The 16,318-nt window shown below is 61.7% G+C and overlaps 3 protein-coding genes across 3 annotated transcripts in view; all 3 read left to right on the top strand.

Moving 5' to 3' along the window:
- The window catches only part of LCN8 (lipocalin 8), a 6,160-nt gene extending 2,439 nt beyond the window's left edge, over positions 1 to 3,721 (top strand). The window contains exons 7-8 of the mRNA XM_032865587.1: positions 3,033 to 3,346; positions 3,599 to 3,721. Of these exons, the coding sequence (XP_032721478.1) occupies positions 3,033 to 3,346; positions 3,599 to 3,721 (437 nt within the window). The remainder of the gene's footprint in view (positions 1 to 3,032; positions 3,347 to 3,598) is intronic.
- Positions 3,722 to 6,881: 3,160 nt separating this feature from the next.
- On the top strand, positions 6,882 to 10,865 carry LCN6 (lipocalin 6). Its single transcript, XM_032865586.1, has 6 exons — positions 6,882 to 6,971; positions 7,206 to 7,345; positions 9,911 to 9,981; positions 10,433 to 10,543; positions 10,697 to 10,798; positions 10,858 to 10,865. Exons 1-6 carry the CDS (start codon positions 6,882 to 6,884, stop codon positions 10,863 to 10,865), a joined length of 522 nt encoding a protein of 173 aa, XP_032721477.1.
- Positions 10,866 to 12,279: 1,414 nt separating this feature from the next.
- Positions 12,280 to 15,541, top strand: LCN10 (lipocalin 10). Its single transcript, XM_032865585.1, has 6 exons — positions 12,280 to 12,390; positions 13,012 to 13,151; positions 13,467 to 13,584; positions 13,826 to 13,928; positions 14,984 to 15,143; positions 15,334 to 15,541. Exons 1-6 carry the CDS (start codon positions 12,280 to 12,282, stop codon positions 15,539 to 15,541), a joined length of 840 nt encoding a protein of 279 aa, XP_032721476.1.
- The last annotated feature ends 777 nt before the right edge of the window (positions 15,542 to 16,318 follow it).

The following is a 16,318-nucleotide window of genomic DNA, read 5'->3' as shown; positions in this document are numbered from 1 at the left end:
CACAGCTCGGTGCAGGGCCGTCTCCCTCCTTCCTGCCGGCGGTCATGCCCAGCCCTGCCCTGCTCAGAGCCCACGGGCCAGGCTTCCCAGGCGTGTGGGCCCCACGGTCCTTCCCAGGCTGCCGTCCTGCTCCCTGAGAGCCTGAGCGGCCCCAGGCCTGAACAGAACTGTAGGTCACATCTCCCGGCTGCATTTCCACCCACATTCTTCCACGGCTCCCCACTGCCCTAAAGTTAATCCCCGTGGGCACAGTGGCCAAGGCCCTTCAGTCCTGGCTGTGCTTCTGTCCCCTGCTGGCTTCCTTGCGCCCAGCCGGGCATGGTTGGTCCAGCCTTTTCCGTCATGCCCTGTCACCCCATGACCTGCACTGTCTGATCAGCCCATTTTCTTCCATTAGCTGTGTCTGAGACCGGATGGCGACAAGGTGGCCTGGTCATGGAAGGAAAAGTGGGGCAGGTGTCAGGCGCACGGTCTGAGCACAGCCCAGGACAGTCAAAGCTTCTGGGGAGCGGCTGCCTCAGGGGTGAGCGGTCCCTGAGGTCCAGCAGTGCTGGGGCTCTGGTGGGCACCGGCTGCCCCAGAACAGAGAAATACCCGTGACACTCTGGCGGCCAAGCGTGAAGCCAGCCCCGAAGGTGGGGCCTGCCTGGGACTTGCCAGACCGAATCCTAAGCCTAATTCCCCGAAGATCCGCAGGAGCGATGTTTGAAAGCTGCATTCTGACAGCTTAGGGGTGCTTGGGGACGATTTGGACTTTCCACGGATCTGTCCGGCCCAAGCTTGCCGTGAGTACACAGTGAGCTGCCTGAGAGGTGACAGTCAACCTCGTCGGCTTGGTCGGGCGTGACAGCACTGTGGGCCGGGCATGGTCCCCGGACATCAGGGTTTGCTTCTCAAATGTCTAGAAGCTGGACGCCCGAGGTCAGGGTGCTGACGGGGTTGGTCTCTGGTGAGACCCGGCTTCCTGGCCCGGAGCCGGTGGGCCTCCCTTGGGGCCCACATGTGGCCTCCGCTCCGCGCACCAGGCTCCCCACCACTTGGACGGGCGCAGTCCCGGGAGATGCGGTCCCACCTGCACAATCTCCCTGCACCCTGTCATTGCCCGAGAGGCCCCAGCTCCAGACACAGCTGCCGTGGCGACTGCAGCTTCAAGAGTGGCGTTTCTGGGGATGCAGTTTCGTCCCCAACAAAAGCCAACAGCTTTCAGAGGGCGACAGGGGCAGCCAGAGCCTCAGGAAGTCACCGTGAGTACACAGGCCTCTGGACACTCGAGGAAACGAGGCTGCATGGGAGACTAGCAGGAGGTCCCCGGACGGCCCGCGGGGCGGGGTTCGAACACACTGGCTTTCTAAGTCCAAGGACAAAAGGAAGTCAGGCTCCAGGAGCTGGCGTGTTAGGAGAAGGCAGAATTCGACAGTGTTTGCTCGGGGAGAGCGAACATGGGAACAGATAGGGCCCTTGGGCCGCGAGCCGGCAACCGTGCGGAGAGCCAGGCCGGAACGCAGGCAACGCTCGTGGTCACCGGGCCGCGGCTTTCCTGGACAGGCTCAGCGGACTGCGGAGGGCCAGGAACCCAGAAAAACCAACACAGACTGTTGGCACCGAGAAGCAGAGTGGAGAGAGACTGGCCTGGAGGGTGGGGCGGGGGGGGCAAGGCTGGGCGTGTAGACTCATCCCGCAAGAGAAAGCAGAGAAAATGGGGCGGAAAAATATTTGAAGAAATGGAGGCCAAAATATGCTCAAAGAAACACAGCCCTGCGGCTTGGGGAGGCCGACGCAGGATGGGGGGCACCACGCCCAGGGACGTGGCCATCTGCGGCTTCCCCGGTTTGCAGACGCGAACGGAGCCAGGGACAAGGCCAGGCGTGGAGGTCATCTCCGGACGACTGGGAATTGCAGGAAATGAAGCTATTTACACAGATCGAAGTGCAGAGAGTTTGTCGCTACCTACGGGCAGTACAAGAAGGAGGGGCTAGTGTGGCTCCAGGCCGAGAGACCTCGCAGGTGATGCCCGTGCAGGCCCGCGGGGAGCTCAGGAGGGCCGGGAAAGCGGGGCTCAGGCCGGCCTCGTCCCTGCACGGCTCAGCGCCTACCGCAGTGTTCGGTCTTGGCGAGCAAACCCGTGCGCACTTGTCCAGGGTCACTCATTTAGGATGGCCCCGGAGTCTTTCTGACACATTCCCCTGATTCCTCAAACACGTGTTTCCTGTCTGGGACCAGAATCACCACGAGTTCCTCTTATGCTTCCTGTGACTCAACCTTCGAATCACCTCTCCAAGGAGCCTGGTTCCCTTTTGCAGAGAATGGTGCGGAGGAACCGAGGTCTGGGCGCCGGGAGTGCTCAGCTCTGCGTCTGCCCGCCCGCCTGGGCGGGTGGGGTTGAGCCGTCTTGGCAGAGCGAGCCCCCTTCCCACCTGCCTTCCCAACCCTGGGAAAACCATTGTCCTCTGACACACCCCAGGCACACGGGAAGGAGTCACCCCGGCGGAGAGCCAGCCTCAGGAAGGCCGAGACTCGGATTTGTTTATCGCTCCTTTACTGTTCAGCCCGAGAATTTCTAGAAACAACGCTCTGTCCAAAGTTTCTCAGGGCTGATTCTGCGGCCCTCCGTCCCGGGGTTACGTCATCACTTGCCATACGGTTGTATCCCACTCATTTACTCTCGAGGCGGTAGATTAATAGATCCCAAAGGCACAACTACACAAAGAAGGTCGGCTCGGAGCTGGCGCAGGTGGTTAGGTGTCCGACTCCTGATTTCAGCTCAGGTCACACTCTCAGGGTGGTGGGATCGAGCCCCGCATCCATCGGGCTCCTCCACGCCCAGCGGGGAGCCTGCTGGAGAGTCTCTGTCCGGGCGCCTCTGCCCCTCCCCCTGCTCGCTCTCTCTCCTTCTAAAATAAATAAATAAATTTGTAAAAAAAAAAAAAAAAGACGGTATGCAATGGGAGGGGTTTAACGTCCTCCCCAGCCCAGCCCCGGGGGTGCCTAAGCTCTGTCCACGCCCATCTATCCCTCCGTGTCTCTTCTTGCAGAAATAAGCAGACAGACATGGTTTCTCATCGCCCTTTCTGTCTCACCTGGAAGGCTGTGTACATCACATGCCCTCCGGCACCTGGCGTTTTCCACTTTACGATACACCTGGATGTCCTGTCCCTCCACGCTGGTCGATAGAGACCTGTGGGTTATGTTTCACAGCCCCGTAGGCCTGTTGTGGGTGCATCTGTCGTTCAGCCGGTCTCCCGGGTGTGGCCCCGAGCCGACTGTCGACAGCCGCATCACAAACCGCGCTTTCCTGGCCAAGCCCTGTGTGTCCTACCGCGACTGCCGTCCCAGGCGCTTCCTCACGGTAGGTTCCCAGGAAGGGGTTTCTAGAACAAAAGATACACGGGCACGCAGTTAAGGTTTTACGATGTTGCCACACTCCCCTCTATGATGGTTGCACCGCGTGCCGGCGGCCGAGCCGTGCGTGGGCGCGTGTGGGTGGTGTGCGGGGCTCTGCCGGTTTTGGCAATAGGACAGGCGACGAGCGGCATCTCCGCGTTGTTTCAATTTGCATTTCTCTTATTGAATGAAAATGCGCCCTGCGTCCATTCACCAGGGCTGCCGTGACAAAGTACCGGCCCTTAAACACCAGCGGTACAGGCTCTCCCAGATCTGGAGGCTGGAGTCTGAGGCCAGGCCCATGCGGGGACCTCCCAAGGCCTCTCTCCTCGGCGTGTAGGTGGCCATCTGCTCCCGCGGTGCTCACGCGGTCACCCCTGTGTATGTGTACCTTAGTCTCGTCGGATAAGGACCCCAGGTGTATTTAATCTGAATGGCCTCATTTTGACTTAATTGCCCCTTTGAAGTGTCCACGTCCCACCAGTCGTGTGTGGAGTTTCTGGGCTCAGGACTCCAGCATAGAAATTGGTGGGGGGCAGGGAATGCGATTCATAACGAGCCTGTCTTTGTATGTTTAGGGGTCATGTTAAGTTTTTCAGGTGAATTATCTGGTTATGTCATTTGTCCATTTTTCTGATGGGTTTTCAGCCCTTTTTTTTTTTTTAAGATTTTATTTATTTGACAGAGAGAGAGGTCACAAGTAGGCAGAGACGCAGACAGAGCGAGAGGAGGAAGCAGGCTCCCCGCAGAGCACAGAGCATGACGTGGGGCTCGATCCCAGGACTCTGGGATCATGACCTGAGCAGAAGGCAGAGGCTTTAACCCACTGAGCCACCCAGCTGCCCCAGTCCTTTTTTCTTTAATTTTTTAAAAGTTTCTTCTAGAGTATGGCTATTAGCCCTCACATGTGACACATGTTGGAAATCTTTTCTCCGGCCTTGTCATTCTTCTTTTGACTTTGTTTAGGGCTTTGGTATTAAAAAAAGCTTAAAAATAGAGTCAAGTGATTTTCCAGTACTTCCTTTCATTACATCTGGATTTTGATGCACAGTTAGTGTGGCTCATGGGTTTGTAGGGGCTGATCTGCCCGGCTTGCGTGACATTCCCCAGAATTCCTAGAAGGCAAGAGCCTTACAGGGCCTGCAAAATGAGCTCCCACAGTGCTGACATGAGCTCAAACTCCTGCCACAAAACCCTTCCTTGTGAAGACATAGGCTTCCTAGTGGTCCCACCTTCAGGAGTGAACTCTGACACAACCAGAAAGCCTTTCCCTACATCCACATCATAGAGGAACTCACTGGTGACTTCTCTCATTACTCACACGGTTGCATTTCCACGCTTAGCCTTTGGGTCTCTGATCCATTTGGCGCTGACTCTCATGCACGAGGTGACTGTGCTCCATTTTAATCTCCTTCCCCCTGGATTTCCAGTTGTCCCGACAGCACGTATTTATAACACTCTATTTTTTCCCAGGATTTAAGATGTCTCCTTTGTAGTACAACCTGTTCATTTTGGTTCACAAGAGCCCTCTGTATATATTTTCTCCCCAAATCCGCAATCTGTAAGATTGTTTTGGGTTACACAGGTGTCATTTGCCTATACCACTTTTTATGGTTCCCAGCTGTATTATGAGAATTACGAAAATACAATATAATTTCAAATGTGGCTCTCATCTTGTTAAGCAAGGTGATCATATCTGCTTTCACAGTCTGTGTGGTCCTGATGTGTGTGTCTATCCCCAACATCATGCTGACGTCCAAGCCCCCAGTATGGTGACGTGGGGAAGTGGGCCTTCGGAAGGTGACTAGGTCATGAGTGTGGAGCCCTCATGAATGCAATCAGTGCCCTTATGAAAGAGACCCCACAGAATGCTGCTATTCCTTCCACCATGAGAACACTGAGAGGTCTGTGACCCACCAGAGGCCCTCCTTGACCCTGCTGGCACCCCGACTAGAGCGTTCAGCCCCCAGAATTGAGAACTAAACATCTGCTGTTCGCAAGCCACCCAGCGTGTGTTTTTTTGTGATGTCAGCCCAGGCGGACTGGGAGAGCCGGCCTTGTAATTTCAAGGCCGGGAGCATTTGTGGGTCTGCTTCTATTATCTCTTTCTTTGCAGCGTTTCTCTTCTTCCATCTTAGTACCCTCAAACGTCGTGTCGGGAAACTGTACTTGAAAACACATGGTGAACAGGACTGGTTTGAAGCGTAGGGGACATTTTTGTCCTTGCATTTCGTCTCCTCCCGGCAGGCATCAGGGAAGCTGGTGGTCACAGGACACCCTAATCCATGTTCGAGGTCTGAGACCCCCAGGCCCTGGGGTGGTGGAAAGTTTAGCTGCAAATTCATGCAAGGGCTGGTTTGCTTGCGCTCACTGGCAAACTCTCCTCCCAGGCGGGGGCTGGAGCGGCGGCTTCAGAGAGGCCCGTCCTTAGAAAGGCCTGACAAGACAAAAGCTTTATCTTTCCTCCACCCTCCAAATCCTCTCTGTTTTTGTGTTGATAGAACCCCTGGAAGCTAACTGGCAGAGGGGCCTGGAAATACGGTCTGCACATTCCACCGCTCCCTCCAACCTCCCAGTGAAGGGTCTTCCTAGCCACCTCCCCCTGGGTTTCAGGGACTCAGAGAGATCCTACTAAGCCCTCTGTCCTCTGCCCCCAGGTAAGGGCTCAGATGATCGGGGTTGAGAAGCCAGGCCCACACAGAGCTCCTGTGGGACCTTGGGGCACATGCAGCTTCTGAGGGGTCTGGCCAGGGTCAGAGAATGCAGAGGTGGGAGGCAGCAGGGCCAAGGCTGGCCAGAGAGTGGACAAGTTCAGATGGGTGGAATGGAGGGGCAGAAGGAACAGGACGTTCCGGATGGGGTGTTGACTGTGGGTGGGGGCAGGAGGCCAGGCCACCAGAGCAAGAATAATGGGTGAGCCGGGAGGGGTTGTTTTTGTTGTTGTTGTTGTTTTAAGTTTTAGATTTTTTAAAAAAAATTTTAATGATTGAAAGAAAAGATCCAGTCTGCATCTCCTGGAAGAACTAGTTGTGCCTCCCCTTGGACTTGGCCTTGGCCTACTGCCAGCCAGGGTTAAAGACCAGGGTCTCTGGCCTTCCCAGACCGAGCAAGGGAGGGTGTTGAATCTCTGGGGAGGAGAGGAGGTGGTGTGACCGGGATTAGGGTGTTCGTTCCGGAAGCTTCCAATGGAAGGGAGCAGGGACTGGCACGGGCATGTTGACAAAGATGCTTGGTGTGCGCTTGGCACCCGTTCCCCGGGGGCGCACTCCCTACGCTCTAGCTCATCTGGGCAGGGCACAGAGGCCACCGCAGAATAATAATGCCCCCCACCCTTGGGTGATTTCCCCTCCTCGCAAGAAGAGTGGCCGGATGGTGTCCTGTGGTTAGCAGGCTGCCCGCAGTGACCCATTCAGAGACACATAAATGGGTTTTCAGTGGCTGGATGGACGGCACACCCCTGGCCCCGAGGCATGTGTGCTGGTGGGCGGATCTCAGGGAGGATGCCAGCTGTCCTGCTGACTGCTCTCCTAGCTTTGGTCTTAGTGCCCAGGACCCAGGCAGTGTGGCTGGGGAGGCTGGACCCCCAGCAGGTAACAGCTGCCCTGTTGGGATGGCACGGGCCTGGAGGCCCGTCTGTTCTAGGGGCCCAGGCCCCTCCTGTGGGGCCATGCAGCCTTGGGGCTACCCTCCCAGTGGCAGCCCAGACTGGCACCAGCTATGGGGGGACGGGCTAATCTGAGGCATGGGCCCTGGGTTCCCAGGTAGAGAGAGGAAGCCTCCAAGGGCTGGAGGGTCAAGCCCCTCATGTGCTCCTCCCCAACCAGCTGCTGGGGCCCTGGTATGTTCTTGCCGTGGCCTCAGGCGAGAAGGGCTTTGCGCTGGAGAAGGCCACGAAGAACATCGAGGGCGTTGTGGTGACCCTGACCTCAGAAAACCACCTGAGAATGCTGTCCTCCAGGCACCGGTGAGCAGGCTGGGCCCCCGCGTCTGGGTGGGGCTCAGGCCGGGCTGCGGGGGCCTCCGCGACACACGAGCTGCTGCTGCACGTGGGCTCTCCGGGGACTCCGGCCACCCCTCGTTCCCACGTCTGCCTGCAGGAGATGGAGGGCCTGGGGGCCCCGGGCCAGACCCCGATTAGGAAAGGCGGGTTGTGCTGAGCCGGCGCCTGTGACACACAGTCGCATCAGGGCTTAAAGGAGTGTGCGTGGGGCCCCTCCGTCCGGCTGAGTCATTCCATTTTATCCGTCGGCCCTTGGACAGGAAATACATGTGCACGGCTCCAAAGTCAGGGTCCCCAGGGCGTACTGTGGGGGTGCTCCCCGCTGCCCGGCCAGCCTGTCTCCTCCCGGAGGGTAGCCCATGTCTGTGATGCATGGACAGTTACACGCCCGCACACGTGTGTCATTTGCCCACATGTGCTGGGGGTTGTTCCCTACCAGCCCACAGAGGCTTTGCTCTCTTTTAAAGCATTTCAGGTTTTGTTCTCTTTGGGCTTTATGGAATGTCTAAAAGCTGCAGTAAGATGAACACAGCGCCAAGACTGCCGCCTTCACCCCTCTAAGTGTGCGGCTCGGGGGCACGGAGCACACTCACGCTGCTGCGCCGCCGTCCCCTCCCTCCCTCGCCACCAGGCCACTCCACCTCTGGTGGACTCCTGCGGTCCACCTCCGTCCCCACTAAGCCACTGAGCACAGTCCCCTCCCCCGCTGGGTGTCTGCGTGGACTCCTGCGGGGCCTCCTGGGAGTCGCTCTGTCGGGATCCGTCCCTCCGTGCCGGGCGGACCTCGCTGGGGACCACGTCCTCCTTGTCCAACCGCAGTGTGGCCGGTGTCGGGATTCCTGCCTTTTCCAGGCTGAGTCATGTTCCGTCGTGTGGACGGGCCTCGTGGTTGCTTCCACCATTGGTTCTGTCAACGGTGCTGCCGCGAGCATGGGTGTGCGAGTCTCCCTTTGAGCCTTTCCCTGGGTTCTTCTGGGTGTGCGCCTTGCAGGGGCCTCGCTGGCCGGACGGTGACCGTCCCCCACACGGACCAGGGGCTCGGCTCCTCCTTATCGCGGGGTGGCCCCACACAGGCCTTCTGCTGCTGGACAGACCGCGCTCTCCGACCGTCCGCACTTGGAAACGCCCTCTAGGGAGGGGGCCGGGGGGCCTTTGTCTCTGAGGGGTCCCCTGAAGAGTCAGTCCCTGGGGGCTGCAGGCTCCGGGTCACACGTGTTCCCCAGCTCTCGGTCCTCTGTCATTCTCCGTCGTCGGATGGGCCCCAGGTGACCCCGGGAGCTCTTACGCGCCCTGGTGACGACGGCAGAGCCCGGGCGCAGCAGGGCGCCCTCCACGCTGCCGGCCCGGTGCGCTGCCTGCTCACGAGTCCCGCGTGTGTTTCTCTGAGGTGTGTTTTTCCCGGTTTGTAGGAACCTGTAAGTGTTATATTGGATGCTTGTCTGCGACAGAAACCGTTGCAAATATATTTTCCAGTCTGTCATTTTTCTTATAACGTTGAGGAGGGTTTTTTCCTTTTTTTACCTCCAGGAAGGGTTTCTTTCCGATTTCGCGTGGATGCGCGCCAGCTCTCTCTTGCAGCGCGGTCATCTAGGGACGGCTCCAAGCCCCTGGCGCTTTGGGCCCCTTTGCTGCATCTGGGGTTTGACCCTGGGAAACAAGGAGGAGCACTTTGTTTTTCTCCAGACGACGACCCAATTTCTAACATCGTTTGTCGAGTTGCCCCCCGTCCTCCACCGACTCAGGCTGACTTGGTCACACGCTAAACTCCCACGCTCCCATTTTGCTTTATTTTTGGACTTTTAAAAAAAAGACTCATGTGTTTATTCTAGAGAGAGTGAGCACGAGCAGGAGGGCCGGGCGTGGGGGCAAAGCTTCCGCGGGCTGTGCTGAGCGCGGAGCCCGCCGCGGCCTCGCGAGCGCCACATCCCACCGGAGCCGAAACCGAGAGCCGGACGCTGGATGGACGGCGCCCCCCAGGTGCCCCTGCTGTCGGCCTTGCCGCTCATTCCTTTGCTCAGTCTGTTGACTGTGCAGACCCCGTGTTTGCCCCATGGCAGCCCCGCGCTCCGCTGCGCCCTTTCCTGCACGGCTCCTGCCGGCTCTTCCTCCTTCCAGAAGGTCCCAGCCGCGAGCTCGTCCTGGGCAGACACCGCGGCGTCTCTGCTGGCTTCGTTCAGTTCCCGGACCGACCTCGGAGGGCCGTCGGCCGTCTGGATGCTGAGTGTCTTCACCCAAAGCTGCAGCTGACGCTGTGTCGGTCCGAGGCTCCCACCGCGCCCGCCGCGCAGCCCCAGCACGGGGCTCTTGGGAGGTGGAAGGAAGCCGGTTTGCACTCTGCGCTCGCACCAGCTCCTTCCCAGGCTGGGTGGGATCCGCGGGAGAACAAGGTTTCCAGGTAGCGGGGGCCGGCGGCATCCAGGACCCCCTGTGCCGCACGCTGGCGGCCGGCCAGATCCAGGAGGTAGAGTCCTCGTCCCTCCCGGTCCTGAGTCCCGACCCGCAACCGAGGACGGACGGTGTCTCTTCCAGGCTGGAGAGGTGTGACGTGAACGTGGTAGAGCTGCTGAGACAGAAGCCCGGATGGGCGTTTGAGAACCCCTGTAAGGCAACGGCCTCTGCTGTCTCATGGGGGGCACAGGGCGGGGGAGGGGCGCTTGGCTCCTGGGCCCTCCCCGGTGGTTTCCACTGCCTGCAGCCCGCCTGGGGTCCCCTGCCGCCTGCCCAGTGCCGTGGGGAGGGGACCGGTCTGGTCCGTCCCCAAGACTTCCACTAGGAAGCGAAAGGACTCATTTTGTCAGAGGTTTTACCCCAATTTTGAGGACAGAGGGCTCTACCTGGCATGCCCCCACGGGGACCCCGGGCCTCCCTCTGTGGTGGTGCCCCCCGAGGGGACAGGATCTGCATGAGCTGGGACAGGTACTCGCCAGCTACCCGTCCCGGAGACCCTCTGTGTGCTGGCTCAGGGACCAGGAGACAATGCTGGGGAGCTCTCAGCTTTCCGGGCGGCCTCTCGTGCGGTCTGATGCTCCCCCGGGGGCACGTGTTTTCCAGCCCTGGGCGTGTTGGACTACCGGGTGCTAGGCACCAACTTCAGGGACTACGCCATTGTGTTCACGCAGCTGGAGTTCAAGGACGAGGCCTTCAGCACCGTGGAGCTGTACAGTAAGTGCTGGAGACCAGGGGCCAGGGCTACCACTCCCACAGCTATGCTGTGCCCCCAGAGTCCCAGAGGCTCATCCCAGCCCCCGCTCCCCGTCAGGAAGGATGGCTGGGGCACGGGGCTCATGTGGTGAGGGCCCCTGTCCTGCCCCGTAGGCCGGACGGACCTGGCCAGCCAGGAGGCCATGCGCCGCTTTGCCAGATGGAGCAAGGGTCTGGGCTTCCTGTCCCAGCAGCAGGCCGTGCTGCAGCAGGACCGTGAGTGTCACCCACTGCCCACAGGCCCCTGTCCGGTCTCGGGGTCCTCTGGGCCTCAGGGAGTTAGGCAGGACTGGGGTGGGAGCTTTTCATGGGGTCACCTGTTCCTGCCCAAGCCAGGCCCAGACAGGGGCAGCCCCGTCTCGGGCAAGGTTGTGGGCAGAGCGGGGCGGCCCCAGTGTGTCCTGGGTGCCCACCCTCACAGGTCTTCCTGTCCCTCTAGTCACCTGTGCACACAAGGCTTTCCAGGTAAGCTGCCTTCCCGAGCATCACCCCAGACCTACAGCCCTGAGCCTTGCCGCTGTGAGGGGCCGGAACTGGGATGGGGGCAGACACCCCTCACAGTGAGTCTGGGGTCCCCCAGTGGTCTTCTTGGTTTCCAGTGACTGCGGCAACCTGCAGGGGGGACAGGGGGACAGTGCCTGCTGAGTCGTGTGAGGCTGGCCAGGCGCTGGCCTCCTGGCTCGGCTGCCTGGGAGCTCAGCATGGGGCGGCGCGCTCCCAGGACTCAGGCTGCAGTTCCAAATAAAGCGATTCCACAGGCGCCTACAGATGCCTCTCACCTGTGTGCCGAGGGCGGACAGAAATGCCAGACGGGGCACTGCCCTGTTGGGGCTCCCGTCGGTGCAGGAGGCAGAGGCTGGGTGCGGTGGGCTTGCCAAGGGCTGGACCACGCAGCACAGAGCAAGCTCTGGAGGAGGGGACACACGGACCCAGGTCTTGGCTCCGGAGTGGGGGCTGGGCTGGGGGCAGCGGCTCCTCAAGCAGAGGTCACCAGGATCCCCAGCTGGTGGGAGGACCGTCTGAGTTAGATCAGACCCTGGGGGTGGGCGTGGGGACCACCAGGCTGCATGGCTGGGGTGCCACGACGTCCAGGGCACAAGAGCGCGGCTTTCCCGGTCTGGGGCTCTGGGGCCAGGGCAGGGCCAGGATTCCAGAGGCTGTCGGTCCTCCCGTGGTCTGGTGGGGCCGTGCCTGACATCGTGGCCAGAGCACGGGCCATCGGCGGAAGTGGGGTTGGGGCTGGCCATTGCTCTCGGAGAGGAGCAGGGCCCGTGGGGTCGGGGCTAAGCAGGTGCACACACGTCCAGCAGCCCTGTCCATCAGCACCTGCCTGGACAGAGAGCCCTGGGGGCCTGCTGGCGCCATCTGAGCCCCGTCCTCACGGGGGTCCTGTTTCTCACATGCAAGTAACCCTAGGCAGTGACTCATGGGGACGCCTCCGGGCTGTTCACCTCTCTTCTGGGGAGGCTGGGATGCGAGGCCCAGGGCCTCCCGTGGGAACAAGATGGCCTTCGAATTCAGGCAGACCTGCCAGGCCGAGCACCTGGGCAGTCCGTGTGGGTCCCAGAGCCCTTCTCCCCCCACTGGCCCACCTGAGGCTGGCTCAAGGCTCCTGGTTGGCTGGACGCCCACGGCAGGGTCCGGTGGGCGGGGAGATTTAAACCCAGTGCCGTGGTGGCTGAAGGAGGAGGGTGACAATGGGACCCGGGAGGCTGACGTGCGTGCTGGTCTTGGCGCTTGTCCTGGCTCTGGGGTCCCGGCCGCAGGAACAGCTACCCAGGGAGTCCCAGAACCTCAACTGGAACAGGGTGAGCCACACGCACCTGCTGTGCCCAAGCCAGACCGCCGGGCCGATGGGGCCAGGGATGCAGCGTGTGACGGGACGATCACTCCCTGAAACTCGGCAGTGGCCCGAGGCAGGTGGGAGTTCCAGGCCCCGGCCTCTCTGTAGGAGCTCACAACCCCGCAGGAGGGGGTAGGGAAGGGCCCCAGGCAGGGACAGCCTCAGGGCACCGGAGATGCCAGGGGCCAGAGGCAGAATGAGCAGAGCATGTTCTGGAATAACGAGATGGTAGGTGGGTGGAAGGTTCTAGTGGGGGTGGACAGGGACACCGGCTGCCCGGGAACGTGGGTTTGTGGCAGGAAGTCCGGCGGATGGGACTGAGGGCCAAGCTGGAAGGAAGGGGAGGCCTTGCACAGGAGGTGAGTTTCAGCATACGGCACCCATGGCCCAGCCCTTGGGCCTCCGGCCAGCCTGGCACCTGCCCACCAGAGCCCAGGGTGGGCAGCCGGGGTCTGGCACACAGGCTGTGCCTGCCTGGGGGTGTGGGACCTGGGCTGGGCCTCGGGCCAGTGTCAGGGTCTGCTGGGTTCCTGGGGGCCTGGCTGGGAGCCTGGCACGGGCAGCTTCCCCAGCACGGTCTCCACAGTTTTCAGGGTTCTGGTACATTCTGGCTATCGCCTCTGATGGCCACGGATTCTTGCCGGGCAGAGACAGGAGGAAGCTGGGGGCATCCGTGGTAAAGGTACACACCACAGGCCAGCTGAAGGTGGTCCTGGCCTTCAGCCGGTGAGCGGACCGAGGCGGGGGCCCGGCACACTCTTCCCAGAGCCCTGGCCACAAACAGCCCAGGGCATCTCCCCCGTCCATGGGGGAAAGGGAGCCGGTGAGGGGCGGCGAGCCAGACCCACGGTTATCTGGAAATCTAACAGACTGTCTCTGTGGCCCCAAACCCCTTCGTGCCCCTCAAATTCAAGGCCTGCTTTTGAGAGAGGCCACCAGGTGTGTGGGGATGTTCCGCTTAAGCTGTGGGACTGGCCCTGGTCCCGACTGGAAAATCCCAGAAACGCAGAGCCAACAAAGGGCTCCCGCTTGCCCCCCTAGGTCACAGGGGTGCCGGTCACACACGTTAATTCTGCGGAAAGATAGGAAAAGGGCGACGTTCAGGAATACTTGTGCGTACGGTGGCCCGGGGCCCAGAGAGAAAGACCTGGGAGTCGGCGTGTCCCTGGCCTCAGGGCCACAGAGCCGGAGATGCTCTGTCCCAGGGCTGGGTGTGTGGGAGGGGCAGTGGCCCACGGGGTGTCCGGCAAGCCACGGTCCCAGAGCCCACAAGCATGCGAGAGCCTGCAGCCTGGGCCTGGGTGGTGGTTGGGTGTGGGGGGCACTCCTGGCCCTTTCCAGACGCCCCTGCTGGGCAGGGTGACCCCCTGGACCCACACTTGTCTCCCGGTCCAGTGAAGGGGGTGGAGGACTTCCGCGTGCTGTCCACCGACTACAGCTACGGCGTGGTCTACGTGCGCCTGGGCCGGGCCGGCCGGACCTCCAGGACCCTGCTGCTCTTCAGTGAGTCCGGCGGGCGCCTCTGGGGAGGGGGCGCGCGGGGCAGGTGAGGTGGGGGTGGGGGGCGACAAGCCCAGAGGGGAAGGCGTGGCCAGAGGAGGCCCCGCCTCAGTGTGGGCTCCGCGGCAGAGCGCCACAACCCCGGTGCCCACGATGGACGCTGATTCTCACGGTTCAGCAGGCCAGCCTCGTGGGTTCTGGGGGGGCGTCCCTTCCTGGTTTGCCCACGGCCGCCTTCTCCCCGTGTCACGTGTTGGGGGTGCTCTGGCGTCGTCCTCTCCCTACACGGATGCTGATCCCAGCGTGAGCACCCCCCAACCCCGGCACCTCCCCCTCGCTCTGAATGTGGGAGGACACGGACACGCAGTCCACGTCGCCCGTCACGGCCCTTGCACGGCGGGCTGGCAGGAGGCGGGAAGTAGGAGCACAGGCTTGGGCCACACAGAACAAGCCAGTGGCCAGGTGGGCGGGCCAAGCGCAGGCCGGATGTGGGAACCACGTGAACAGGTCTCTGATGTGGCTGTCGCAGGGCTAGGTGGGGGACGCCTGTGCAGAGGGTGAGAGACCAGCAGTGGGACTGACCATCCATGTGGAGGCAGGGTCCCCCCGCTCCCCGGGCTGAGGGCAGGATCGGGGGAACAGGGCCGGGGCTGAAGGGACGGGGGACAAGGAGCTTCTGTCCAGGGAGGGGGTGGGGAAAGGAGGCGCAAACCCACTCTGGGCACCGAGGCCCATGGGACGTCCATCAGAGAGGGCGGGGGGTCCTGTGGAGTCTCCATGGGGGGTGCGGCCAGGGGCAGGGGTGCGGCTGGAGGGGCTGCGTGAGCAGAGAGGGCTCCCCACGTGGTCCTTTGTGATGCCCGCTTCCAGGCCGTGCTGGGGACACTCGCCTGCGTTGGAGCACGGGGGGAACAAAGGACACCCCCGGCCCCCCGCCGTCTCCCTCAGCAGCACCTGTCCTGCCAGCTTGGCGGGCACTGCGGTGGCCCCGGGCTGGGTGTGGCCCCAGACGGCCGGACCTGGGGACACTGACCTGCCGACTTTGCTTCTAACCACAGGCAGACAGAACATGTCCAGCTTCCCGAGCATGAGAAAATTCGTAGACATATGTGAGATTTTGGAGGTCGCCCACGGTGTGACTGTCCTCCCGAAAGATGGTAACAGACGCCACGGGTCCTTCTGTCTGGGTCAACCGCACGCCCGGCCCCTATCCATCCCGTAAAGCTGACTTGCGGGGCGTGGACAGAGGGAGGGGGACAGGGCCGTCTTTCCCAAGATCTGCAGCTGGCTGGGAAGGTGCACCCTGGGTAGGGCCCCACCCCCCCACCCCCCACCGCCTCACCCCCCACCCCCTCACCCGCCCACCGTCACCCGTCCCTCAGCAGCACCAGACCTGCCCTGCCCACAGGCCTGAACAGGTGGCACCGGGCCTGCCGTCTGGTCGCGTGCTGGAGGACCCGGGATGCCTGGCCTGGCCGCCTGTAGTGCCCCAGGCCAGCACAGGGGGACACTGGGAGGGCCAAAGAACACTGTGGGCCGACGGGCTCCCGCAGACCCGCGCCCACTCAGGCCTCCTCTCCCTCTCGCAGACGCCTGTGCACACCATCCTGCCCTGAGAGCCGGCCGTCCCCTCGCTGCTTCCCTTGGGGCTCCGCCTGCGGGCCCCCCAGACGCCAGGAGCGCTGGCCTAGACGTGCTGAGACGTGTTTGATGACCTCGGGTCACTGATGGGGTGACGGCTGGGGCCGTGGCTGTAGCCCAGGAGGGATCCTTTAGGATCATGGAGGGATGGGTAGGAGGTCAGGTGCTGACCGGGTAGGGAGAGGCCCAGCCAGGCCTACTCTGCTCATGGCCTCCCGATTACCCGGCGGAATGAGGCTGTCCCTTACCTGCTGGGAAATAGACCAGGGCTGGTCCAGCGTCATCCCTGCCGTGTTCCTTCTCCGCGGTGCGTCTGCCGCCATCCCGGGGTCCCTGACGGCCCGCACTTTCTCAGAAAGTTCACTTACCCACACGCCATTTCTAAGCACCTGGGACTCGTCAGGCACGTGCTGGCGGCTGGAGAGGCCTATAGGCAAATGCAGCTTCGGGGATCTGGCGAGGCCACTGAGACAGGCTCGCGGCAGGGCTGCCGGGCACGCACACCAGCGCAACTCGGAGAAACGTGTCTGCAGACCAGTGCGAAACGGCAGCAGGTCTGACTCGTGCCAGGCGGGGCAGGATGGTCAGGGAGGCCTTCTCGGAGGAAGGGACTTTCGGAAGAGGGGTGAAGGACAGAGGTAGTTCGGTGAGTTGGTGGGCATCTGTGGAAGAGGAAACCATGTTTGAAGAACCCCAGGGTAGTGGGAGCAGAGGGAAGGGCAAGGGGGGGGACATGCAGGCTGCGGGGGGGG

Source organism: Lontra canadensis, unplaced genomic scaffold (genome assembly GCF_010015895.1).
Source record: "Lontra canadensis isolate GAN:19392208 unplaced genomic scaffold, GSC_riverotter_1.0 scaffold30, whole genome shotgun sequence".
In the NCBI taxonomy this organism is placed as follows: domain Eukaryota; kingdom Metazoa; phylum Chordata; class Mammalia; order Carnivora; family Mustelidae; genus Lontra; species Lontra canadensis.
Note: the sequence above shows the minus strand (reverse complement) of the source record. Positions and strands in the feature narration are given on the sequence as shown.

Bases quoted from the DNA above. Each gene is read 5' to 3' on its own strand.
- LCN10 (XM_032865585.1), top strand. From the start codon at position 12,280: ATGGGACCCGGGAGGCTGACGTGCGTGCTGGTCTTGGCGCTTGTCCTG. The intron at 13,152-13,466 runs GTGAGCGGACCG...TTGCCCCCCTAG, and splicing joins GTGGTCCTGGCCTTCAGCCG to GTCACAGGGGTGCCGGTCAC. The intron at 13,929-14,983 runs GTGAGTCCGGCG...TTCTAACCACAG, and splicing joins CAGGACCCTGCTGCTCTTCA to GCAGACAGAACATGTCCAGC.
- LCN6 (XM_032865586.1), top strand. From the start codon at position 6,882: ATGCCAGCTGTCCTGCTGACTGCTCTCCTAGCTTTGGTCTTAGTGCCC. The intron at 6,972-7,205 runs GTAACAGCTGCC...CTCCCCAACCAG, and splicing joins GGAGGCTGGACCCCCAGCAG to CTGCTGGGGCCCTGGTATGT. The intron at 7,346-9,910 runs GTGAGCAGGCTG...TGTCTCTTCCAG, and splicing joins ATGCTGTCCTCCAGGCACCG to GCTGGAGAGGTGTGACGTGA.